The 26,591-nt window shown below is 45.4% G+C and overlaps 1 protein-coding gene across 7 annotated transcripts in view; it reads right to left on the bottom strand.

Annotated features, from left to right (window-relative positions):
* ATP9B (ATPase phospholipid transporting 9B (putative)) overlaps nt 1-26,591 on the bottom strand; it is a 668,517-nt gene that overhangs the window by 113,607 nt on the left and 528,319 nt on the right. For all 7 annotated transcript variants that reach the window (XM_033934419.1, XM_033934424.1, XM_033934423.1 and 4 more), the window contains one exon: nt 22,130-22,222. In XM_033934419.1, coding sequence (XP_033790310.1) covers nt 22,130-22,222 — 93 coding nt within the window. The remainder of the gene's footprint in view (nt 1-22,129; nt 22,223-26,591) is intronic.

Here is a 26,591-nt window from a genome sequence, read left to right as displayed (position 1 = left end):
CCGCCGAGTGTCGGGTCTCTCTCTGTCCTCGGCGGTGGCTTTCGTGAATTTTTTTTGTTTTTCTGCTCGCGTGGGGCTCGCGTTGCTTGGTGTAGTGAGGTTTGCTGTCTTCCTGTCCTCGGTGGTGGCTCGGGTAGTTTTTCTTCCACGTGTCGGTCTGTGGTGTTTGGAGCAGTGCGGTTCCTCGGTAGAGATGGCAGAGCACGTGGGGCTGGCGGAGCACGTGGAGGACCTGGCCGAGATGTCTTTTCAAGCTGGTGATTCTTTTGATGAGGATCCTGTGTCAGACTTGGTGAGTTCTCTTCCGTCTGACGCTGGGGCTCGTCCTCAGTCCGCTCGGTCTTCTAAACTGACGGCCTTGTCTGCCATGACGGCCGCTGCGCTTGTTGTGGGTCGCCGGGGGCGGAGGGGCGGGCCTCCAAAAGGGGGTCGGGGAAGATCTGCTGGGTCTTCTTTGGGTAGGTCTGGTGAGAGTGGTGTTCCTTTATCTGTGGGGGAGGTTTGTGGTTCCCTTGAGGTTCTCCCGGTCCCTTGTACTGCTGGGGCTGGTCCTTCTGGGGAGGGTGGTAGCCTGGCTGGTGTTTCCTTTTGTGCAGGCGCAGGGTCTCCTGGTTTTCCTCTTTTCCCGGGGTTAGGTTCTTTCTCTTCCCCTGTTTTTCCTTCGGGTCTGGGAGCATCCTCAGGGGCTAGTCAACTTCCTGTTTTTCCCTCTCAGACTCCTAGTTCCATTACCGGTGTTCAGGGCGGTTCCCTTTCTTTGTCCCAGGGGTCGGCTCAGTCTGTTTCTTTCCCACCCCCCTGGCCTGTTTGGCCTCCGGGTCCTTGGTTTCAGGGTTGGGGTTCCGGCTTCTGGCCTCCTTTTCCTTCCCCCGTGGTGGGGACTACGTCTTCCTCAGGCGGGGGGTCTTTTCCCACGGTAGGGTGGGGCCTGGGTCCTCAGCCTCTAGGCGGGGGTTCACAGGGTCTTGCCTCTTCTCTGGCATTAGGATCTCATTCTCCTGGTTCGGGTGCTGCTCCCTTTTCTCTTTCTGCTTTGCAGGACCTGAGTTCGAGACCGGAGACATCGAGCGGTGGAGCGGTTGGACCTGGTCAGGCATCGGTAGCGGCATCAGCGTCGGTGGTGGTGGATCGTGATCCTGGTCAGACGATGGAGGATGTGGTGGCTGCTGCAGGGGGCGCCACTGGCGTGGAGACTTCAGGAGTGGCAGAGCCTCAGCGCGCTGCTGGACTGGGTAACGGGGACAAAGGGGGGATTGGTGGGGGTAAAAGGGCTAGAAGACGTCATAGGAAGAAGGGTAAGGGTAAGGGGCATGTGTCGTCCTCTTCTTCCTCGTCTGACTCTTCTTCTTCTTCTAGTTCTTCCTCACCCTCTGTTTCGGGGACGGAGGGTCTCTTGGGTCAGTCTCGCTCTTCGGACGTTAGCTCTCGGGGTGCTCCGGCGTTGGTCGCGTTGTCTGAATTGTGAGAAAAAGTGCCGAAGGCGTGGCGGCGAAAAATTCGAAAACGTAGGTGTGTTGATATTTTCCGGCTGTTGGAGGGGCGTGTTCATAAGAAATCTAAAAAGAAAGTTAAAAAGGACGGAGTTCCTGTGCGTCCCTCTCCTGTGTCTCGGAATATTATCAATTGGATCCGGTCGTTTTTGAGGCTAGCTAGTGTTTGGGGTAGAGCGCGTCCGATTGATTCCAGTTTATTGTTGTCTTACGCCGATTCCGTCTTGGATGCCTATCAGCGTTTCGGTGGTTGGGCTTGGCTCAACTATGATGAGGCTTTTCGCGACAAGATGGAGGAAAATCGTCATATGTCTTGGGGTACTCAGGACATTAACCTTTGGTTGACTCATATGGCGTCTAAGGCTGGGGGGTCTCAAGGGGGGGTTTCGGCGCGTCCTGGGAACTTTGGATCTGGCTCGGGGCGGCCCTTTCGGACTTCCGCCAGCTCCCCGGGCGTCGCGGGGGGTCAGGTGTCAGACGCTTGTTGGAAGTTCAATCGACGTGTCTGTTCCCCGACTGTAGGTTTAAGCATGTCTGCCTGCTTTGCGGGCAAGGGCATCCGTCCGTTAAGTGTCCCAAGAAGGGATCGGCTGGTGGCGCCGGTCCTGGTAAGTGATTCTTCTAGGCTTCCCACTCCTGTTCGGGTCGATGCCATGCGGCCTTGGCTTTTACGGTACCCTCTTACCAAGGCTGCTTCTTTATTATTGCTCGGTTTTTCCGAGGGATTCCTCATCCCCTTCCAGGGTCCCAGAAGTGACGTTTCCTCTCGTAATTCTTCCTCAGTGGGTCGCTTGGGGTCAGTGGTACGGATCAAATTAGATGAGGAACTTTCTCGGGGTCGTATTGCGGGCCCCTTTTTGGAGAAACCTTTTCCTGCCATGCATTTGTCACCAGTGTTCCCTCTAAGCGGGCGGGTGTTGTGAGCAAACTTTTTTCACTGTGAGCTAAAAATATCGGGCGCCAGCAAGTTATGAGCCAAATAAATATGTTGCTTTCTACCACAGAACTTCCTTACGTTTGTATGGAATCTATCCCCTTTCAACTTTAGAGAGTGCCCTCTCGTTCTCCCTGCCTTAGCTACTAAGTCTATTCCCTTCAGTACCTTGAATGTTTCTATCATGTCCCCTCTCAATCTCCTCTGCTCAAGGGAGAAGAGGCCCAGTTTCTCTAATCTTTCGCTGTACGGCAACTCCTCCAGCCCCTTAACCATTTTAGTTGCTCTTCTCTGGATCCTTTCGAGTAGTACCGTGTCCTTCTTAAAGTACCAGTGCTGGACGCAGTACTCCAGGTGAGGGCGTACCATGGCCCGGTACAGCAGCATGATAACCTTCTCTGTCTCTTCAGTCCAGCATCTGCCCCTTCCATTCACTGTCTGTCTTTCCCTGCCATCTCTCCTCCTGCCCCCCCCCACCCCCCAATTTGGTCTAGCATCCATCATCTTCCTTCTGTTCCCCTCATGGTCTGGCATCTCTATCCTTCCCTCCCCCCTGTGGTTTTTAGCATATCTCTCTTCTCATTTCCTCCACTCAGATCTGATCATTCTCTGCTCTCTCTTCCCTTTTCTTCTCTGGTCTTCCTTCTCTATTTTCTGCCTCCATCTAAATTAAATTCTTTCTTACTATTTAGTCCCGTTTCCCTCTTTTCACTGTGTCTACACACAGCTTGTCACCCCTTTCCCTCACCCCTCCATTATCTTACTATTTTCTTCCCCCTTTATTTATCTCCTCCTTCCATCCAGTATGTGTTCTTTCCCCACTTCCATTCAGCATCTGCTCTCCCTTCTCAACTGACATCCATCTGCCTTCTGCTCTCTCTCCCTTCTTCTCACTTCCATCATCTGTCCCCTTCTCTCTCTCTCTCATCTCCTCCATTCCATCATCTGCCCCTTCTCTCTCTCTCTCCCCCCCCCCAACTTCCATCATCTGCCCCCCTTCCCCTCACCTTTGTGGGTCACTTTCTTTCCCCTGAGGGTGGCTCATGTCACAGGGGAAGCTTTGGCCGAGCAGAACCGCTTGATTGACAGTGGAACTTACTTGATTGATGTCGATGCTGGGGCCCGTTGCCGTTTGAAGGAAAAAAAAAAGGTGGAAAAAAGGAACCTGTAAAGGCGAGAGGAAGGGAAACCTCCAGGACAGCTGCTTTTTGCCCTCCTTCAGCGGCCCAAGAGTTCAGACCAGCAGCGGCAGCTCTGTATGCTTTTAACTTCGGCACAGAGCTGCCCCTAATCAATAGTTTAGCGCGGTTTCATGAGGCAGCCTCGGGGCCTTTGATAGCCGGCCCGCTTCGATGATGCGATGTGGGCCGGCCTAGCAAAGGCCCCGAGGCTGCCTTATGAAACCGCGCTAAACTATTGATTAGGGGCAGCTCTGTGCCGAAGTTAAAAGCATACACAGCTGCCGCTGCTGGTCTGGAGGTGCGGAGACAAGGCAGGAGGCAAACGCGGTGGAAGGCAGGAGTCCCGGCGAAGGCAGGAGTCCCGGCACAGCGACTGCAACAGGAAGTTGCAAGTCAGCTGACGCCGGCCTTTCGTTGCGGCGGGGACCGAATCCTTCGTGGACCGGCAAGATTTTGTTTGCGGACCGGCGGTTGAAGAACTGTGCTCTACACTGTGTGCGCTGCGACGAGAAACTTGTGCGCTGCGAGGTAATATTTTGTGCGCGTGCGCACGTCAACGCAGCTTAGCGGGAACACTGTTTGTCACCCTTGGCGGTGGTTCCTAAGAAGGTTTTTGGGCAGTTTCTTTTGATTCATAATTTGTCCTCTCCGTTAGGTCGGTCTGTGAATGACGGTATTCCGCGCAATTTATGTACGGTGCGCTATGCGTCTTTCGACAGCGCGTTGGCAATCATTCAGCGCTTGGGCCCGGGTGCTCTTTTAGCCAAGGTGGACATTGAATCAGCTTTCCGGTTGCTGCCTGTTCACCCTGATTCTTACCCTCTGTTGGGTTTTTGTTTTGACGGCCGTTTTTATTTCGATAAGTGTTTGCCAATGGGTTGTTCCATCTCGTGTGCCTATTTTGAAGCTTTCAGTACTTTTTTGCATTGGGTGGCGGTTCAGAGGGCGGATCTCGACTCCTCGGTTCATTACTTGGATGATTTTTTGTTCATTGGTTCTCTGGGTTCTGGGGAGTGTGGTAGGCTGAAGGAGACATTCGAGCTCGTGGCCGTGGAATTTGGGGTTCCGTTAGCGGCGGACAAGTCAGAGGGGCCGGTTAACTCGCTCGTCTTTTTGGGCATCGAGCTGGACACTGTGGCTATGGTGACCAGGTTGCCTGATTGCAAGGTTCACAAGCTGTTGGTCCAGATTCGGCGGGTTTTGGGGGCGAAGAGGGTCCCCTTGCGGGAAATTCAGTCTTTGCTGGGTTCTTTGAATTTTGCGTGTAGGGTTTTGCCGATGGGTAGAGCCTTTTCTAGGCGGCTGGCGCACGCTACGTCTGGGGTACGTCTTGCCCGGCATTTTGTGCGTATTTCGGCCGGGGTTAGGGCGGATTTGCGCATTTGGTCTCGTTTTCTGTTGTTTTTTAACGGGACTCTTCCTATTCAGTTTCGGGAGGTGTCTAATTTTGACCTCGAGTTGTTTTCTGATGCGGCCGGTGGCGTCGGTTTTGGCTTGTATTTTCAGGGGGACTGGTGTGCTGAGCGTTGGCCAGTTGAATGGCACAGACGTGGTGTCACGAGGAATGTTACCGTGCTGGAGTTATTCCCGTTGATCGTGGCCTGCGAGCTTTGGCCGGATAGATTGAGGGACAGGCGGTTACTCTTCTGGTGTGACAATGCTGCTGTGGTTGCTGTTGTTAATAGGCAGACTGCGAAATGTTTGCTGGTTAATTCCTTGATTAGGGAGCTGGTTCTTAGGTGTCTGTCTCTTAACTTGTTCATCAGGGCTCGTCATGTACCGGGGGTTCATAATGGTATAGCTGACGCTTTGTCTCGCTTTGACTTTTTGCAGTTCCGTCGTCTTGCTCCGGGCGCTCATCTCGAAGGACGGTCCATGCCGGAGTCGCTGTGGCAGCTGGTGAGACTTCCATCTGGGACATGCTGAGGCGCTCTGTGGCCCCTTCGACTTGGACCCATTATAGAGCTGGCTGGGTGGCTGTTTCCTCCTTCTTGCAGAGTAAGGGTTGGTCTGCAGGCCCGGTTTCCGATGAGCTGATGGCGGAGTTTGTGGTGAACTGTTTCCGGAATGGGGCTTCCCGTCGTTCTGTAGCTGGGAAATTGGCGGGTTTTGCCTTCTTTTGTAAGGCTTTCGGTTGGGGTAATCCTTCCGCTGGTTTCCTGGTGAAACGGATGCTGGCGGCTATGGGCAGGCTCCGACCAGTCCTTCCTGACAGTAGGATACTGATTACTCATGATTTGCTGGTGCGGCTGCTGCAGGTCTTAGGGTCGGTTGTCCTTTCAGCCTACGAGGAACGGTTGTTCAAAGTGTCCTTTTCTTTGGCCTTTTTTGGGGCGTTGCGAGTTGGGGAACTCCTGGCGCGTCCTTCGGCAGGCCGGGAAGAGGAGGGACTCCGTTTACACCACGTGCAGTTGATTGGTGACACCTTGAGAGTGCTGGTGGCGCGATCTAAAACGGATCAGGCAGGTCGGGGGCAGTCAGTGCAGCTTCGGCGAGTTCCGGGCAGTTGTTCTTGTCCGGTGTCTTTGCTGGAGGAGTACTTGGCAGTCCGGCCTGCCGGGGGATCTGTTTTATTGGTTCACCATGACGGGTCTCCTCTTACCCGTTATCAACTGCTGGCCGTGTTGCGAAAGGCTTTAGGGCGCTGTGGGCTGAATCCAGCGCGTTTTGGGACTCACTCCTTTCGGATAGGAGCGGCGACGAGTGCTCGGGAAGCGGGTCTCAATGACGGAGTCATTCAAAGCTTGGGCAGATGGGTTTCTGGTGCTTTCAGAGGTTACATTCGTACTGGTATGCGCTAATCTGGTTTGTCGTAGCTGTACTGGGGTGGGCATTTGGTGTGAGGGGGGTTGTGTTTTGACTGTTGGGAGTTGGGCTGGGGAGCACTTTTGTTTGCATCCGAGCCTGTTGCTCTGGCACGCTGGCATGTGTTCTCTCCTTGGTCTTATTCTCTCTGTTTCAGTAATTTGCTTTGTTTTGTAGGTTGGGTCCCTCGTTCCTTTACGGTGTGGATCGTGGGGCATTCCTTTATTCACTGGGCCTGTGATTGGGCGACGGTCCGACAGGGTGGTATGCATCTTGGCCTTTTTCACCGAGGTGTTCGAGTCTCGTGGTGGGGACAGCGGGGCATGCGGTGGAATCAGTTGCTGCCCCTGATGCGAGACCTGCGGACCTGCTCTTATCGCCCAGACATCTTGGTTGTGCATCTGGGCGGAAACGATGTGGACTCTTACACTGGCAAGCAGCTTGTCAATGCAGCCCGAGATGATTTTCGGTGTATCATGTCTTGGTTCCCTGCTACGAGGTTGGCTTGGTCGGATATTGTCCCGCGACCTCGGTGTTTGGGGTCCAAGAAGTGGACCAGGGGTTTGTCCAAAGTTAATAAACAAATTGGGGCGTGGGTGGCGCTTCGGGGGGGGGGGGGCTTCACATCAGACACGAATGGGTGGATGTAACTTGTAGGGGTTTGTTTGCCAGGGACGGTGTTCATCTTTCAGATGTGGGTTTGGATTTGTTTCTTGAGGACTTTGCGGCATGTTGTGAGGCTTGTTTGGAGAGTAGGGGTTTGTAGTCGCAGCTCTGTTTCTTGGGGGGAGCCCGTAATAGGATTTCGGGCTCATGGCGGGGTTCAAGCTACCAAAAAGCCGGGGCTCATCCGGAAATGAGTGGCTAGAGGGCAGCTGGTTCGGAAGCGGGTCCCAGGTGGGCTGGTGACCTGACCGAAGGGGCAGGGCGGTTCCTGCCACCCCCCCCTGACCTTTGCTGACAGGGGCGGGGTCACGGGGGCCAAAAAGCTGTTTATATGTAGCTGTATGGTAGCTTGATGGTTGTTTATAATTCTGTGTTATTGTTGTTATAATAAACAGAGCTGCGACTCTATTTTCCAATTTAATGTTGTTGTGTCTTTATTTATGGGTACTTAGGTTGAGGATCTTGTTTGAGATACATGTGGGTGGGGGTGGGTGGGGAAAGAGACCGATGGCCTTTCCAGATCCAGCTGTTAAAGTTAGCCCGAGAGCTAGTCTCGACGGGCGTTGATAACACGGGGCTGGAAGGCTCTTCGTGTCTGCCCGTCGGGATTGGTTCTTGGGGGGAAGAGAGGCGGGACAAAGTTTAAAAGGGAGCTTAGGATAGGAGGGAATGCGTCCTGCCGAGTTTAGGAGTGCAGGATTGGCTAGCGGCAGGACGCTCAGGGCAGGGTTATTTTAGAGTCAAGCCGCCGAGTGTCGGGTCTCTCTCTGTCCTCGGCGGCGGCTTTCCCGCCCACCCTCCCTTTGCGGGGTGGTTTGGTTCCCGGGTGGGAGCTCTAGAGTTGCAGGCGGGGTTCAAGCTACCAAAAAGCCGGGGCTCATCCGGAAATGAGCGGCTAGAGGGCAGCTGGTTCGGAAGCGGGTCCCAGGTGGGCTGGTGACCTGACCGAAGGGGCAGGGCGGTTCCTGCCACCCCCCCCCTGACCTTTGCTGACAGGGGCGGGGTCACGGGGGCCAAAAAGCTGTTTATATGTAGCTGTATGGTAGCTTGATGGTTGTTTATAATTCTGTGTTATTGTTGTTATAATAAACAGAGCTGCGACTCTATTTTCCAATTTAATGTTGTTGTGTCTTTATTTATGGGTACTTAGGTTGAGGATCTTGTTTGAGATACATGTGGGTGGGGGTGGGTGGGGAAAGAGACCGATGGCCTTTCCAGATCCAGCTGTTATCACTTTATTGGACATTTAAGGACATTTAACTCTAGAGTGTTTTTCAACAAGCACTCTCTATTACCTTTTTACTCAAAATGGTGCAATGATTGATTCTATAAAAAACGCCTTTTAGGGGTTTGTACCCCAAATTGAAGGTTTTTTTTCTCCATCTTGGATTCTGAGCACCTTTACTCGTTTAAAAAGGTATCTAAAGTAGCTTGTTCCTTTACTAGTTGTTTGCCTGCTCATATTAAACACATCATGCCTTATCTTTCCCAACTAGACTGAAGGGTTCACAGAGAAGAGACTGCCTCTGTTTTATATATCTGTACTGCACTGAGTATGTCAAGTAGTGCTATAGAAATGTAAAGAAGTAGTAGTTATCATAATGTTCTTCATGTGAAGGACAATTCTATAACAAGGTGCTCAAGGGTACATACTGTGGGTAGATTTATGAATGACTAATCAGTTACATAAACAAGTTACATGTTTCTCTAGGGGAAACTATAAACTCCTTACCCAAGGTTCGTTATCTTTGCCAGTTTATACTAAGAATAGAGACCCAGGCTATATGCAATACTTTTATTATAGAAATATAAAAATATATATTTCACAAGCCAGCTGTAAATCTATATATATAAAATCGGAGGTATGTATGTGTGTATGTATGTGTGTGTGTATGTGCCGCGATCACGCAAAAACGGCTTGACCGATTTGAACGAAACTTGGTATGCAGATCCCTCACTACCTGGGGTGATATGTTCTGGGGGTCTCGCGGCCCACCTGCACACGTGGGCGGAGCTACAAACAGAAAATCAGATTTCACCCATTCATGTCAATGGAAAAAATGTAAAAAGCTGCCATTCTCACAGTAATTCAAAAACGGCTTGACCGATTTGAACGAAACTTGGTATGCAGATCCCTCACTACCTGGGGTGATATGTTCTGGGGGTCTCGCGGCCCACCTGCACACGTGGGCGGAGCTACAAACAGAAAATCAGATTTCACCCATTCATGTCAATGGAAAAAATGTAAAAAGCTGCCATTCTCACAGTAATTCAAAAACGGCTTGACCGATTTGAACGAAACTTGGTATGCAGATCCCTCACTACCTAGGGTGATATGTTCTGGGGGTCTCGCGGCCCACCTGCACACGTGGGTGGAGCTACAAACAGAAAATCAGATTTCACCCATTCATGTCAATGGAAAAAATGTAAAAAGCTGCCATTCTCACAGTAATTCCAACTATAAAACACTTTCTATGACACTATAACCACTAGGGACATCGTTTCTATTCTACCACGGACACCATACATATAGAGTTTGTATGTTCTAACTGTGTTTGTAACTGTTTCCTTCATGCACCCCAGTTCATAATGTTATTACATTACATGAGTACTCACATATGCTGAACTAGGAACACAGGTTCCATTCTGAACCGGGAAAAAACTGCATGGAGTTTCTTTTCAACCTGAGTTTCCACATATTGAGTTGTTTAAATCAATACTGAAACTTTTGGATGCCACTTATCCCAACAGATCTTCCTTTTCAGTTGAAGAGATTGCAAATTCCAGTGAGACTTGCACTCTCTATCACAATCAACAAATCACAGGGACAGACTATTACATACTGTGGAGTGGATTTAAGATCCCCCTGTTTTTCCCATGGACAACTCTATGTTGCTTGCTCAAGGGTGGGTTCACCCAAGAATTTATGTTCTTGCTCCTGGAGGTGAAACTAAAAATGTTGTTTATAATCAAGTTTTGTGTTAGTTGTATTGCATTCATTTTGTCAAATATTTCACATTATAATTTGAATATTGTACTTTTTATAAAGCTGTAAAAAAATAATTTCATTCACCACTATAAAGAATATAACCAACATTCCGGAACCCGAGGAGATCGTAATAGGAGACCAAGACGATAAGCTGGTAGATTTAGAGGTGAGCCAAGAGGATGTACTCAAGCAGATTGACAGACTAAAGAGCGACAAATCGCCAGGTCCGGACGGCATTCACCCAAGGGTACTCAAGGAACTAAAAGATGAAATAGCGGAGCCACTTCGACAGATATGCAACCTATCCTTAAAAACCGGAGAGATCCCGGAGGATTGGAAAATAGCAAATGTCACGCCCATCTTCAAGAAGGGCGCAAGGGGGGACCCGGGAAACTACAGGCCGGTGAGCCTGACCTCAGTCCCGGGAAAGATGATGGAGGCACTGATTAAAGACAGCATCTGTGAGCACATCGAAAAAAATGGGCAACTAAAACCGAGTCAACATGGCTTCTGTAAGGGTAGGTCATGCCTCACAAACTTATTGTACTTCTTTGAGGGAGTAAACAGCCAGGTGGATAAAGGGGAATCTATAGACATCATTTACCTTGACTTCCAAAAAGCCTTCGACAAGGTGCCACATGAGAGACTGCTTAAAAAGATATGGAACTATGGGGTACAAGGGGAGGTCCATCGATGGGTCAAAAACTGGCTGGCAAACAGGAAGCAGAGGGTTGGCGTGAAGGGCCACTACTCAGACTGGAAAGGGGTCACGAGCGGAGTTCCGCAGGGGTCGGTGCTGGGACCGCTCCTGTTCAATATCTACATAAACGACCTAGAGGCGGGAACCAAGTGTGAAGTCATTAAATTTGCAGATGACACCAAACTATACAGCAGGGCCCAAACCAGGGAAGACTGCGAAGATCTCCAAAAGGATCTAACGCAGCTGGAAAAGTGGGCCGAAAAATGGCAGATGAGCTTCAACGTGGAGAAATGCAAGGTCATGCACGTGGGGAAAAAGAATCCGATGTTCACATACAAAATGGGGGGAACACCACTAGGGGTCAGTAACCTGGAGAGAGACCTGGGAGTGATGGTAGACGCATCACTGAAGGCATCGGCGCAATGCGCCACAGCCTCTAGGAAAGCAAACAGAATGTTGGGTATCATTAAGAAGGGTATTACGACCAGGACGAAGGAAGTCATCATGCCGTTGTATCGTGCAATGGTACGGCCGCATCTGGAGTACTGTGTCCAGTACTGGTCACCGTACCTCAAGAAAGACATGGCGGTACTTGAGGGAGTACAAAGAAGAGCAACTAAACTGATAAAGGGAATGGAAAATCTCCCATATACCGACAGATTGAAGCAGTTGGGACTTTTCTCCCTGGAGAAGCGAAGACTTAGAGGAGACATGATAGAAACCTTCAAGATCCTGAAGGGCATAGAAAAAGTAGACAGGGACAGATTTTTCAAATTAAGGGGCACCACGAGCACAAGGGGGCACTCGGAGAAATTGAAAGGGGACAGGTTTAGAACAAACGCTAGGAAGTTCTTTTTCACTCAGAGGGTGGTGGATACATGGAACGCGCTTCCAGAGGCTGTTGTAGACAAGAAAACCTTAAATGGTTTCAAAGAAGGTTTGGATAGATTCCTAGAAGAAAAAGGGATTGAGGGGTATAGATAGGTATAGACCATTGCTCAGGCAATGGGCCTGATGGGCCGCCGCGGGAGCGGACCGCTGGGCAGGATGGACCTATGGTCTGCCTCAGCGGAGGCAACTTCTTATGTTCTTATGTATCTTTATTTGAATCCATTTACTGTGTTATTGCTATAATTAAATACCCGTGCAACGCTGGGGCATCAGCTAGTAAAAACTAATTATTGTTCACAAAATATCCAAATACATATATGAAACTCAGTACATAATTATCACACCACACTTGTTAGATAAATGAGCAAATACTAATTCTTACACACTAAATAATTCCTTATAATAATAATTCCTGATTAGCTGCAACTAAAAATATAGCTTATCACCCCGAGTTAACTTTACATCTCCTTATCCTATACAACAATGGAATACTTTTATCTAGCCCCAGCTGATAAGATAGATAATTTCCTTATCTCACCATCTGATTAGGCCTTAGCACAGAATCCGGGGGAAGGAATTTGTCTTCTACTCAGCACGGAAGATATGAATTATCTTGGTACAGGAATAAGAGTCCATCAGCCACTGGAACAGCTGTAAAATAGGTTGGCAGCAAAGGTTTCTTTTATGTGATGGAATCCAGATCTGGATAAAAGTCTGGTTTCTCTCTCTCAGGCAGAGAGTCACAAGAGGTAACTTTTCAGGTCTTAATTATTATAGAAGATGTGCAGAGAAACCTATGATAAGATGCAAGCTTCCTTACATCCTAACATAGACTAATCAATAATTAGGCACCTTCTACTTGGTTCTCGTCAGATGACCTCTCAGGACCAATCCAGAAACAAAACTTGAATGAATAGCCTTTCTGTATAGAGTCTCACACAGGCTGTGTAACAGAGGCGCCTTCATTAGATAAGAACAGCACAGGAGCAATGCCTCCCCCAAGATTCACACAGGCTGAGCATGTAGGCATAGCTGGATGTCCTTGACTAGAATATAGTTCTGGTACATACCCAGAATGCATCAGGCATCATAAACAGCAAAGATGTTTTCTTCTTTCTCTTCTTGCATGGTTCAGGCTGGAAAGATTTCTGGCAGACAATGGTTCAGGCTTTATGATGTCAGAGAGGCCTAACCTTCAGATATGAATAAGGAAACACCCCTACAGTACCCCCTTGCACTAACAATTAGTGTGCAAGTGGTATTCTGTAAGGGTTCACATTAAGTGGTGAAGAAGGCCATTTTTTATATGATGTCCAAATCCGAGTTTGGACATTTTACGAAGACACACAAAAATCTACTAACAAACATGTACATTTTCAAAACGTTTATCTTGGGGGTTTTTTAAAATGGCCACTTTTCAGATGTGAATCCATTTTTCTGAACCATTTTTTTTTTTAAACTGCGTAAGACATGTCATTGGGATGTAGGAGGGATCAGAATTTTTAGTAGACTGGCCACACAGACAACCCAGTAGAGCAGTGGGGCATCTGAGGAGGCACTGCAGTGATCTTCATATAAAAGGTCCCGGTACACATCTTACCATAACCCCCCTAATATTGTGTGGCGAGCCCTCCAAAACCCACATAAAACCTACAGGACCCAACTGTACACTATAACAATAGCCCCATGCCTGCAAGTATCACCTGTATGTAGCTACAGTAGGTTTTGGGTGTGTTTTGTTAGGCTCACACTCTCTGCCACAAGTATAGTAGTTAAGAGTGGGATATGGCTCTAGGTCAGTAGAAAACAAATACAGCAAAATCAATAGTAGTAAAATATTTTAAGAGCAGAAGGACTTCAGAGACCTTAATCCAGGCAGCGTGACTGCTATTAGATTTGCAGGTCAGTGGCTCGATCATTAGTCAGAATTCCAAAATGCTTATGTTTTATAAATATTTTTAAATACTTTGGGTTCACTATGCAGTGCCAGCAAAACTTCATGGTGTTATCAAGATAAGTGCTTTTTAAATACTGGTGCTCTCCTGTATCTAAATGATATTAGTTTGTAGCTAAAGGTTATTTATACTACTTACGAAAAAACACTAAAAATATTAAGAAAAAATATTTAAATTATTTAAAACTATTTATAAATATTTATAAAACATAAGCATTTTGGAGTTCGGACTAATGATCGAGCCACTGACCTGCAAATCTAATAGCAGTCACGCTGCCTGAATTAAGGTCTCTGAAGTTCTTCTCCGTATGCTCTTAAAGTATTTTACTGCTATTGATTTTGGTGTATTTGGTTTCTACTGCTTTATTTGTACACCAATTCTGTTTTTTGTTGTAATATGGCTCTAGGTTCCCTTCTCTGCAGCCCACTGCACTGACCACCAGGCTACTCCAGATACCTGCTTGCTGCTCAAATAGGACTGCCCCGAACATCTGAAGCTGTCATACAGGCAGGTATGTACTGTTTCATTTACATCTTTGGGGAGTGGAAGGGTGTCAGTGACCACTGGGGGAATGTGGGGGGGTCATGCTTACATCCCTCCAGTAGTCATCTGGTCAATCTGGGCACCTTTTTGGCACTTTGCTGTTGTTAAAACAGATCAAGCAGAAAAGCGTCCGAGTCATAAGCCCACCTTAGTCCCACCCATATCACGCCTCTAACATGCAGAATCATGCACATATCACTTGTTTTTGGGGGCAAAAGATCATAGAAAGTCATCAACAAAATCTGATAGTGGCTCTAATTGGTCTTCCGGGAGGATTTGTCATAGATTTGTGTACTTTAGGAAGCATATATATAGTGGGAATAATAGGGTATTCTACTATCAAAAATTATTTTTCTTTTGATATGAGAAATCCTGCTGTAAGTTAAATATACTAACATACAGAAGTCCTAGGTTTGATTAATGGTTAAGTACTGTATATACTCTAATATAAGTCGATCTGAATATAAGTCGAGATACCCATTCCCCCCCCCAAAATGAGGAAAAATGGTTGACTTGAATATAAGACGGGGGCTTAATATTCAAGTTTCATGCCCTGCCAGGTTCTGTACCCAGCCCCTTCCCTCCCTGCCCTGCAAGGCTCTGCATCCAGCCCCCTTCCCCACCAGGCCTCCAAGGCTCTGCACCCAGCCCCCTTCTCTACCAGGCTCTGCACCTAGCTCCCTTCCTTCCCTACTCGGCTATGCAGCCAGCCCCCCTCACTCCCTGCCAGGCTCTGTACCATGTTTCACCTTCCTACCCTGTACCCCCTCTGGTGGTCTAGTGGTAGGCCGGGACAGGAGGGATCTTTCTCGTCTCCCGTCCCGGCCACCTAACTATTTTTTTAACTCACCCCCCTGCCTGTCTACCCACCCATGCGTACCTTTTTTTGCAGGTTTTAATCCCTGGTGGTCCAGCGGTGTATGGGGCAGGATCGATCTTTCCGTGTTCCTGCCCCATGCTGAGCCACTGCCTCCGATCTCACGGCACACTCCAGAGGACCGAGCTATTCGTGCTCCCTGCTCAGCCCCGCGCTGCTCTCTGATTGGCTTCTGCCGGCACAGGAGACGAGAGGGATCCCTCCTGTCCTGGCCTACCTGAAGCCTGCATGAAATCCGGGAGTGGGTTGGGTGATGACCCAAATATAGGACAAGACCCCCATTTTTGGGCCATTTTTTGGGCCCAAAATTCTCATCCTATATTCGAGTATAAACAATATTTATACCCTTGGTCAGGGCTATAAACACCAGGCGCATAGTGATCATATAATTGTAACACCCAGTAGTTAGATTTAATGAGCCAAGGTTTTTGGATGCTGGTCAAGGGTGGCTGTTGTGATAGGCTGAGAGTGAAAGGCAAAATCCTGGAATACTGTTCAAGGAGGCTCACAGGAGGTCTTGTTTCGACTGAGCTGGGAGCTCAAAGACACAAGAATAAACTACCATGAAAAAAAAATTAATATTAGATAATTCAATTTTTTTTTTTTAAATGAAGCATTTTAGGCCTCTCATTGTAGTCCTTTTTTGTCCCCCATGTAGGCTAAGATTGAACTTTGAATAGCAAGTAGCTTTATTTGCCAGCCTGCTTCAATAACTATTTCAATTCCCTTTCCAATAAAAAAATAATAATTGGTGAATTGACCCCACTATCTAGAGAAATGTTGTTTTAACTATAGCTTAAAATATATACTGTTTATTACAGATACTTTTATGGTCAGTATGAATATACAGCAAACATAGAAATAACACGTATTGATATGAAAAAAAAAAAATATATATATATAAAGTGTATGTCAGAAGGTGTCACTGTTGAACAATGGCTCAGACTCCTTGCTCCCCTTCCAAGAAATACTGTCCCTGCAGCATCTAACTCTTCAAGCAGTTCAGGGAACAGAAATTTGGCTTTTCTACATGCTAATGTGCAGCATTAAAAGACAAGTTCTGACAACCCAATAGCTCTATTAAATTCTAAATTTGTCAAAATGCCACTGCAAGCAAGCCTAATAAAAGAAACGCAAATCTGAAAAGATGATTGTATAGTAGTATTTAAGTAGTGTAATAGAACTAGCTTCAAAAACTAGTCTGATGAAGTCCTTTAGGTGCAAGACACTTATTGATTTGACCTCATAATGTTAAATAAATTAAAACGTATTTTACAATTAATACTGCATCATTACCATCAAAAGCAATTTTTATGACATTTTGCTAGGTCTTGAGGGAATTTAATTTATTCATGTCCCTGATTAAATCAAACTGCCCAGAAGCAGTTATTGATTCATATTGCCAATACCATTATGAACATATGTGGTTTGATCACTGTATTAGCATTCAGTCTGCATGAAGTGTTAGATTACAATAATTACAGGCACCTACCACACTAAGAGAAAAAGGGCATTATCTATGTGTAAAACAGTAGCTGTATAATCTCTTTCTCATTGGGCAACATTAGTTCCACATCCACAGTTAAATTTGTAGATAGTAAAAGATGGATTTTATTTTTCATGCATTTACAGTATACTATTTACCATGCTCTTTGCTCTTCCATCACAAAGAACATCTCAAAACACTTATAACACTGTAAACACATTTAAAAGTGCTTTGCAAACAAGATCCATAATTAGTAGATACAGAATAGTAATCAAGCTGTATATCTCTTCATTCACAGGCACTGGCAGGCACACTTTCATGTATGTGAACTGTCAGGAGCTCTACAGGAACTCTAGTAGTGATATACAGGATTGGAAGTGCTGCCTATCCCTGCATTCTTCTGAATTACAACATGCCTTTCCATCTGCATTGGTCAATGATCCAATATTATGATATTGTAAGATTTAGGGGTTTATAATCAAAACAAAAAAGTCCAAAAATGGCATAAGTAAGAACATAAGAATAGCCTTACTGGGTCAGACCAATGGACCATCAAGCCCAGTAGTCCGTTCTCATGGTGGACAGTCCAGATCACTAGCACCTGGCCAAAACCCAAAGAGCAGCATCATTCTATGCTACTGATTTAGAGCAAGCAGAGGCTTCCCTCATGTCTTAATAACAGACTATGAACTTTTCCTCCAGGAATTTGTCCAAACCTTTCTTAAAACCTGCTATGCTATCCGCCTTTACCACAACCTCTGGCAATGCGTTTCAGAGCTTAACTAGTCTCCGAGTGAAAAAATATTTCCTCCTATTGGTTTTAAAAGTATTTCCCTGCAATTTCATCGACTGTCCCCTAGTCTTTGTAATTTTTGACGGAGTGAAAAATTGATTCACTTGTACCCGTTCTATTTCACTTAGGATTTTGCAGGCTTCAATCATATCTCCCCTTAGCCTTCTCTTTTCCAGGTTGAAAAGCCCTAACCTTTCCAGTCTTTCCTCATACGAGAGGAATTCCATCCCCTTTATCATCTTGGTTGCTCTTCTGTGAACCTTTTCTAGCACCGCTATATTTTTCTTGAGATAAGGAGACCAGAATTGAATGTAATACTCGAGGTGAGGGCACACCATGGAATGATAGAGGTATTATAATATCCTTAGTCTTGTTAACCATCCCTTTTAAAATAATTCCTAGCACCTTGTTTACTTTTTTGCCGTCGCCACACACTGGGCAGAAGGTTTCATCATATTGTCTACAATGACACCCAGATCCCTTTCTTGGGCGTAACCACCAAGGTAGACCCTAACATCCGGTAACTGTAATTCAGGTTATTCTTCCCAATATGCATCACTTTGCATTTGTCCACATTAAATTTCATCTGCCACTTGGACGCCCAATGTTACAATTTCCTAAGATCTGCCTGTAATTTTTCACAATCCTCATGCGTTTTAACAACTTTTAACAGTTTAATCTCATCTGCAAATTTAATCACCTCACTCGTCGATCCAACTTCCAGATCATTTATAAATAAGTTAAATAGCACTCCACTGTTTAATCTCCTCCATTGAGAAAAATGACCATTTAACTCTACCCTCTGTTTTCTATCTAATAACTAATTTCTAATTCACAACTGAACTTTGCCACCTATCCTATGACTCTCTAATTTTCTCAGGAGCCTCTCATGAGGAACTTTATCAAAAGCTTTCTGAAAATCTAGCTACACTATATCAAAACATAATAACATAGTAGATGACAGCAGATAAAAAGACCCGATTGGTCCATCCAGTCTGCCCAACCTGATTCAATTTACATTACATTACATTAGTGATTTTTATTCCGCCATTACCTTGCGGTTCAAGGCGGATTACAGAAGAGGATTTCTGGACATGTCCAGAGGTATTACAGAGTAGAGCGGGTTGCTTCAGAGGATTGAAATGTTAGTCTTCATGGATTTCTATTTAAATTTTTTCTTCTTAGCTATTTCTGGGCAAGAATCCAAAGCTCTACCTGGTACTGTGCTTGGGTCTCATCTTTATCCACATGTTTATTCACACTTTTAAAGCAGACAAGAAAATTGGTGAGGCAAGATCTCCCTCGGCTGAACCCATGCTGACTCCGTCTCTCATTAAATCATGTTTGCCTACATGTTTCACAATTTTATTTTTTATAATTGTTTCCACCATTTTGCCCAGCACTGAAGTGTCACTCTATGGACCTGTTCAAAGAGTAAAGTTGATTGAATGATGTAACACAGTTCACCAAAACTTGCTTAGAATCAAGGAGGGGAAACTGGGGCGAGCCCCAGAAAAACCACCTCACAGCCCAATCATCGCATGAAGGGTAAACGGTAACATTATATCATTCCATGCATGCTTTGTATTTTGAAAAAATATTGGCGTTTGAGCACTGTAATGATTAGATAGTTTTTTAAGTCGAAGAACTAAGCAAACTTAACTTATAGCTTGCGGGTTCCGACGTGCACGTTTCGATCCTGCCTCAGGGAACACACAGGAATAGGTGGAAGAACATGCGATGGGTGCGGAGTTTCAAGATGGACTAATGTCTCCCATATAGAAGCGCAAGTGGCGCAGGTTAACTGCTTTGAAAGCAGTTAACCTGCGCCACTTGCGCTTCTATATGGGAGACATTAGTCCATCTTGAAACTCCGCACCCATCGCATGTTCTTCCACCTATTCCTGTGTGTTCCCTGAGGCAGGATCGAAACGTGCACGTCGGAACCCGCAAGCTATAAGTTAAGTTTGCTTAGTTCTTCGACTTAAAAAACTATCTAATCATTACAGTGCTCAAACGCCAATATTTTTTCAAAATACAAAGCATGCATGGAATGATATAATGTTACCGTTTACCCTTCATGCGATGATTGGGCTGTGAGGTGGTTTTTCTGGGGCTCGCCCCAGTTTCCCCTCCTTGATTCTGAGCAAGTTTTGGTGAACTGTGTTACATCATTCAATCAACTTTACTCTTTGAACAGGTCCATAGAGTGATTTTTCTCTTTCTGATATATGCACTTTTTCACTCTTGTTACATTGTGTGTAACTTGTCCCCAATTTTCATATTTGACTAGAGTCAGCACTGAAGTGTGGCTTAGCGGTCTGTAATTTTTAAAAATCGGCTTAACATTGGCTACCCTCCAATCCTAAGGTATTATAGACGATTTTAGCGACAGGTTACAGATCACTAACAGCAGGTCAACAGTTTCATGTTTGAGTTCTTTTAGTACTCTGGGGTGTATACGATCCGGTCCAGACGATTTATCACTTTTTAACTTGTCGATTTGGCTTAGTAAATCTTCCAGATTCACCAAGATATATGTGTTTCTCACACCAAAATCTTTAAATTGTAAAATCAAAGAAACAAAAAATTTCAATCCAAGTTCACTAGTTGCCAAAAACAAAATGCTCCCAGAGGGGGTGGTTTGTGGGCAAGTTGTGAGCGTGACATGTGTAGTGTTAAGTGATCAACTTTTTCCAGGGTTAATGGATAGCAAAACGATTTCCTGAATCTGGAAAGAAAAATGTTGTGAATTAGACATGATTTAAAAGTTTAAGGCAAGGCCAAACATGTCTTTGGACTCATTTGTGAATTTGTTGAGCTGGAGAGTAGAGAGATGGAAGTAGTGGCTTGTGCGAAATATTGGAGAGTTGCTGAATATTTTATTACCTTTGTCTGTTTGCCCCAGTCTGAACCTTTTCACCCTCACATTTCCTGCCTTGTCTCCTTGGTGTGGCTTCCCCCATGTCAGCGGAGAAGCTGATTTTCTTCAACCTAGAGAATATCCACATTTGCTTGTTTTAGTTGTGCAATTGCAGACTATTGGACCTCTGAAGAAGGTGGTTAGTTGAAACACGGACCGTGTTGGGTCTGCAACTTCCATTACATAGGTGGATTCCTTTGTTGGGAACTCTTGACTACATTATATTTTGACTGAATAAATACCTCAATCACAAACATCTATGTCCACAGTATTTCTTTGTTTCTGGTTTTACCATTTCACTGTGGAACTGTTGGGTTTTCTTTTTTTTCTTGGCTGCTGAGTATGAGTCATGACTGTTTGCTATTGCTGGGTCACACTAGGTGCAGTAGATGTGTACACAGTGGTGTTACTAGGGTCAGTGGGTTGCAGCTCTGGTGCTGGGACACCTACATGTCAGTCATGGATGTGCTGAATGCTACTGTGACAGACACCTTGCTGGATGTGGATGGGAGGTTGGAAATACCCCTATTAGAAATTGTGCAGGTCTGGACTTCCTGGATCTCACTAATCAGGAATGCTTTACTAGGTAATGCTTTGATAAGGCTGCCATATAGCATCTCTATGATCAGCTCTTACAATTCCTCTCCCAAACCAGGACATGCAGGATTAACCAGTGCAAGTCTATCTGAAGGTCACTGCCTTCTTTGCCTTTCTGGCCACTGGAACTTTCCAGTCAGTACTATCAGTCAATGCAGATCTCACCCAGCCATCCATTTATTTAAAATTTATCTCCTGCCTGATACCCAGGCGAGTTACAAATAACACACATAAAATCCATTTACATCATAAAAATATTGACAATACAAAACAACATATTCAATTATCAGCAGCCTGCAATATCATTAAAAAACCCTGCATTTACCAATGTAGATGGAAAGCCATGTTGTAATTCAGAAGAATGCAGGGATAGGCAGCACTGCCCTTCCAATCCTGTATCTCACTACTACAGTTCCTGTAGAGCTCCTGACAGTTCACATGCATGAAAGTGTGCCTGCCAGTGCCTGTGAATGAAGAGATATTCAGCTTGATTACTATTCTGTGTCCACTAATTATGGATCTTGCTTGCAAAGCACTTTTAAATGTGTTTACAGTGTTATAAGTGTTTTGAGATGTTCTTTGTGATGGAAGAGCAAAGAGCATGGTAAATAGTATACTGTAAATGCATGAAAAATAAAATCCATCTTTTACTATCTACAAATTTAACTGTGGATGTGGAACTAATGTTAACCAATGAGAGATTATACAGCTACTGTTTTACACATAGATAATACTTATCTTCAACTGTCTTGCCCAATTCCTCAATGCCTTCCTCACCCACACCTCTGAATATATTACATTGCCTACCACCACCCAGGCACTCCAGAACAATATGGCTCAGGTCTACACCATAGACCATTTCCCCTCGGTCCTAGGCGTCATCGACTGCACACACATTGCATTCAGACCCACTGGGCTTATGAGGACACCTATAGGAATAGGAAACCAAACCACTCAGTGAACATGCAGGCTATCTGTAATGCCTAGAATGAGACTGTGTATGTGTGTGCTCGCTACCCAGGTCCACCCATGATGCCTACATCCTCCCGGATTCAGAAATCTACTGAGGGTTTGACCAAGCAGAGATCACCGGCAGCTAGCTCCTAGGTAAGCAGTACAGCAATTCCCAAACCCCCACTCCACCTATCTTTCAACACAATCTTTCAAAATGCTCCTAGAACCCACACCCATGATCCCACCTCCACAAGGTCACCATAATAGTCAATACATACCCATGTCTGTGATTCTGTTTCTTTACTTAAACTATCAATTACCTACTTCAGAGGAAAGATGACTTACCTCTTCTTCCAACCAATCATTGTACTGTACTATGCTGACCATTGCAACATCTGCGCCTTTCATATACAGCATGATTTCTCCAGATGATTCTTCCTGTAATGTAAGAAATTTAGAAATAAAGTACAAGGAATTTTTGTTTGCATAGATCAGTGCCTCTCAAACTTTTTTTTTAAGCTCCAGCACACTAAATGGAGCACATGTTTTTCACGGCACATTATAATTGACATTATAAAATTGTAAAACCAATTTATTTAAAGTTCTTTAAGCTATGTATGGGTAATTGTAACAACGATGAAACTAGACAGAATAGAATTGCTAATCAACTAAAAATGCAACAAGCAAACACATAATTCATCATCCACCATCTGCAGTCTTTCTCTTTTTTAAAAAAATTTAATTTCTGTAAGAGCTTAAGGATGAAATCCACACGTCAGTCCTTAACACCCTTCAGGAAAACTCCATGTCACCAGGGAGAAAAGTGTGCTTGGTGAACTGGGCCACCGAGGAATCCACCGTCAGGGAAGCAAAATGCTTGCTAAAGGCATCCGCCATGGCATAAAGATGAGACATGAAGCGAGCATATGTTAAGGGACCTTCAAGTGCCTCAAAAATATCCGTAAGAATCTGAACTAGGTCAGAATGATCAGGAAAAGAGGCAGACTGTGGCGTCTGGTCAATCATGAGAAAACATTTTGCAGTGACAGGCTGCTCAGACTGCAGCTTTAATTCCTGGAGAGATTCAGAGATCAAATCCACCAGATGCGTGTGTTTGAAAAATCTGCACACAGTGGGATTCTCCCTCAGATCTGGAACTCCACACTGATCCAGATCCTGAAGATCTGCCAAATCTGCCACATCTGCGGTAGCCGCAGTGCTCCCTTGCATAAGCAGAAACATAGAAAGCACATCTGGTGTAACAGTGGGCACTACCAGTTTACCTGTCAGCACCGCTGAAGGGAGGCAAGAAAAGTCCCTGGTCCAAAAGAAAGAGCAGGGATCCCTATGGCTGGCAAGGAGGTTGGCAAAAGGGAGACAGGTAGATACCTTTTTTTTTGGTAGCCAAATATACCTGATACATCAGATTAATAAAATGCGGGCAAAACCCATCCTCCACTGGGTGGGAGCCAACCCCTGCTGTCCAAGTTTGGAATGTTTGGAGGATTTATGAGGTTTGTCTCCCCAACACCATTTTTTCAGGTTTCGGAGCACAAGGTACGGGAAGACCCTCTTTGGAGGTCGAAGGCACAGGATCCAGGCAAGGCGCGCACCCCTTGTGGGCCACAACACATGTGGAACATGGCTGTGCATCCGACAGCCATCCACAGCATATAAGACATGAATCCATCACATCCTGCCCTGGGGAGGCCATCTGCATGGTTTTCTAGAAAAATGAAGCTGGCAAGTATAAAAAATAACTTTAAAATCAAATCAGGAAAAAAATCCAAGATGACCACCATGGGTCCCAATTTTCACTAAAATTAGCCCGGGAAAAACACAGGGAGCCCTATAAAATGGCAATTTTAGGGTTAGGGTAGGGCATGCAGGGAAACCACTTAAAAACCCCTTTTAGAGACTCCCCAAGTTTATTTACATTTTAATATACCGACCATCGGCTTGTATCTGGCCGGTTTACAAAGCTAAAAGCATAAAAGTAAATGTAAAAACGGGGTAAAAAAGAAAAGGTGAAACAAAGTAGACGAAGACGGTGACATTCCTGGACTTGAGGGAGTGAGGGAATGGAAAGTTTATAATGATTTCGTAAAATAATAGCAAATGGAGGTATGAGAGGAGGGGGAAAAACATCAGGGAATGGGTGTCGCTTCAAAGAAGCGGTTCTTTTGTGGAGTGTGTTGCAATTGAAGAGGGTTATTGTCAAGCGCTATGGAATGCATCTTAGAATAAGAAGGTTTTCAGTTTGATTTTGAATTTATCAAGAAAATTTTCTTGGTGGAGGTGAGATGGCATAGCATGCCATAGAGTAGGGGCTGTAACGGAAAAGTTTGTATTTTGAGTGTAATAAAGTTCCTTGATTGGAGGGACAGTCATTAAGTTCTGGTCTGCTGATCTGAGGGTTCGTGATGAGGAGTAAGGAATAAAGAGTTTATTGAGAAATGGTGGAGAACTCATAAGTTTAATTTTGAAAGCAAGCAAGAGAATTTTATATGTGGTGCGATGTGAGATGGGTAATCAGTGCGATTCTCAAAGAAGAGGAGTGACATGGTCGTATTTTCCTGCTTTAGGTATGAGTTTGATGGCTGTGTTTTGGATAAGCTGCAGACGACATGATTCTTTTTGAGTGATCCCATTATATAAGGAGTTGCAAAAATTGCTGATTCAGGTTGTAGTCAGAGTTACATGTGCTGAATGGGAAACACTGCATACAGAGCTGAAACAGCTTATATAGGGAGATCCTCTGCCTTAAAGAGCTGGAAAACTGGACTTTGAGTCTTCTGACTGCCACACTGGACAGACATCCATGGCCGGGTACCTCCGCCACCGTAGGACATGCTGCGCAGATGCCTGGCAGAGGAACGCAGTCTGGTTCCGATCCTGGGTGCACCTCTATGGAACCACGGAGCCTGTGCTTGACCCACTAGCAGATAAACCTGGGGTGAACAAGCTCCCAAGGGAATGGACCCTGAGCCCCAATCTGATGTGCAGGCTGTCCAGAGGGTGTGGTGACAGGCAGTGAACCCCCCCAGAAGCAGACTTTTATGAAGGTTTGTGATATCCCGCTGTCAGAGCTGTCCCCACAGGGAATCTCTGCAACACAAGGGTGAAAACCACAAACGCAAAGACTGAAATTACACAAAATAAAACATGGGCACAAAAGACTAGCTCCTACAGCCTGGCTTCTATGAAAGAAAACTGATTCTTAGAGGGTCAGTGCTGAGGTAAGACAGGGTGGAGTTTAAGTCTCTGAAATTTGAAGCTTCCTACAAAGTCCTGACGGGTAGACGGAAATAACTCAATGGTCCCGGAATAAAGTGGGATTGTACAAGAATATTATCATATAACTGATTGACTGAATTAGCAGCAGGCAGAAAAATTATTCTAAACATATTATCTTTAAAGACTAAAATGAAGCCATGGACATTTAACCAGCTCAGAAGCAGGTGTAAACATTCACTTGCATTTTATAAACTATGGGGCTCATAATCAAAACAGAAATATGTCTAAAAACCCACCCAGATCGGCACTTGAGACGACCTAAAAGTTAGGCCATCAAAGTTCTGATAATAAAAATGGGTTTTTAGATGTAGCCAGAGACTTTTTAGGCCTCTGAATCTTGCTATGTGCCCAGAGCTGAAAGGGGCATTTTTGAAGGAATGGTTAGGGTGGGATGTGAGCCGACCTAGCTGTACTGCAGGGATAATCAAAAGTTTTACAAGGCTGCCTGGACGGAACTTATATGTAGTGACTTAGGTGATCTAAAAACAGGTCTAAGTGCCCAGAAGGTATCCAAAGTGACCAGATAACCACTGCAGGGACAAAGTGTAGACCCCCCACACACTCCTCCAGTGATCACTGCCCCCCCACACGGCCATAAATATCGGAATAAAAACATACATGCCTGCCTCCAGAACATCAGCATCTGGCATAGGAAAGCCTAGTAGAGCTGCACAGAGGTGGCTTAAGTAGTCTGGGGGGTGAGCTAGTGAACCATAGAGAGAAGGACCCAGGCCCTTAAGCCATTCATGATGGAAAATGTGAGTCCACCAAAACTCTACTCTCCTACCATATAGGTGCCACCTGCAGCCATAAGGGCTATTGGGGTTGTAGACAGGTGGGTATAGTGATTTTGAGGGGTGTTTTGGGGATCTCTCCATGACCTGCAAGGGAGTTGTGGTGAGATGTTTATGTGGCACTCTTTTTGTGACATTCACAGCAGTGCCATGTAAGGTGCCCAGATATTCTGTTGCCATGTCTGGGTGGCCAATCCATCACTTTGCTAGCCCCTTCCATGTCCAAAAGGTCTTATTCTGGGTGTTTGGGACTTGGACGATTTTTGGGATGAGAATATAATATGAAGATGGACGTACTAGCAGTCTGGACGATCAAACGGTTAGACGTAGAAGTAGCGATTTTTTGGGAAAAAAATGTTGGACACATTTTTCAAGAATGGATTTTGGACACTGCCGATTTTGGGCGATTAGTACCCTAGGCCCAAAACAGATTTAGACATGTGTTTTGATTGTGCCCCTCTGTGTGTGTAAATCACAATTCTACCCATACACCTACACTGATTTTGCCTAAAAGTATGCCTAAAAGTATGCAGTATCACTACTGTTTGTGTCTAAAACTAGATGTCACTTATAAAATTACACCTAGCCATCATTCAACAATGTTATCCTTTATTTTAAATTTCTGCTCATGCATATTTGTACTATATTGTATAATATTTTACAATTGCCTTGGAACAGGCATAACTATGCGTGAGAAGATTTGTGCACTACTATGA

Source organism: Geotrypetes seraphini, chromosome 2 (assembly GCF_902459505.1).
Source record: "Geotrypetes seraphini chromosome 2, aGeoSer1.1, whole genome shotgun sequence".
NCBI classification, from domain to species: Eukaryota; Metazoa; Chordata; class Amphibia; order Gymnophiona; family Dermophiidae; genus Geotrypetes; species Geotrypetes seraphini.
Note: the sequence above shows the minus strand (reverse complement) of the source record. Positions and strands in the feature narration are given on the sequence as shown.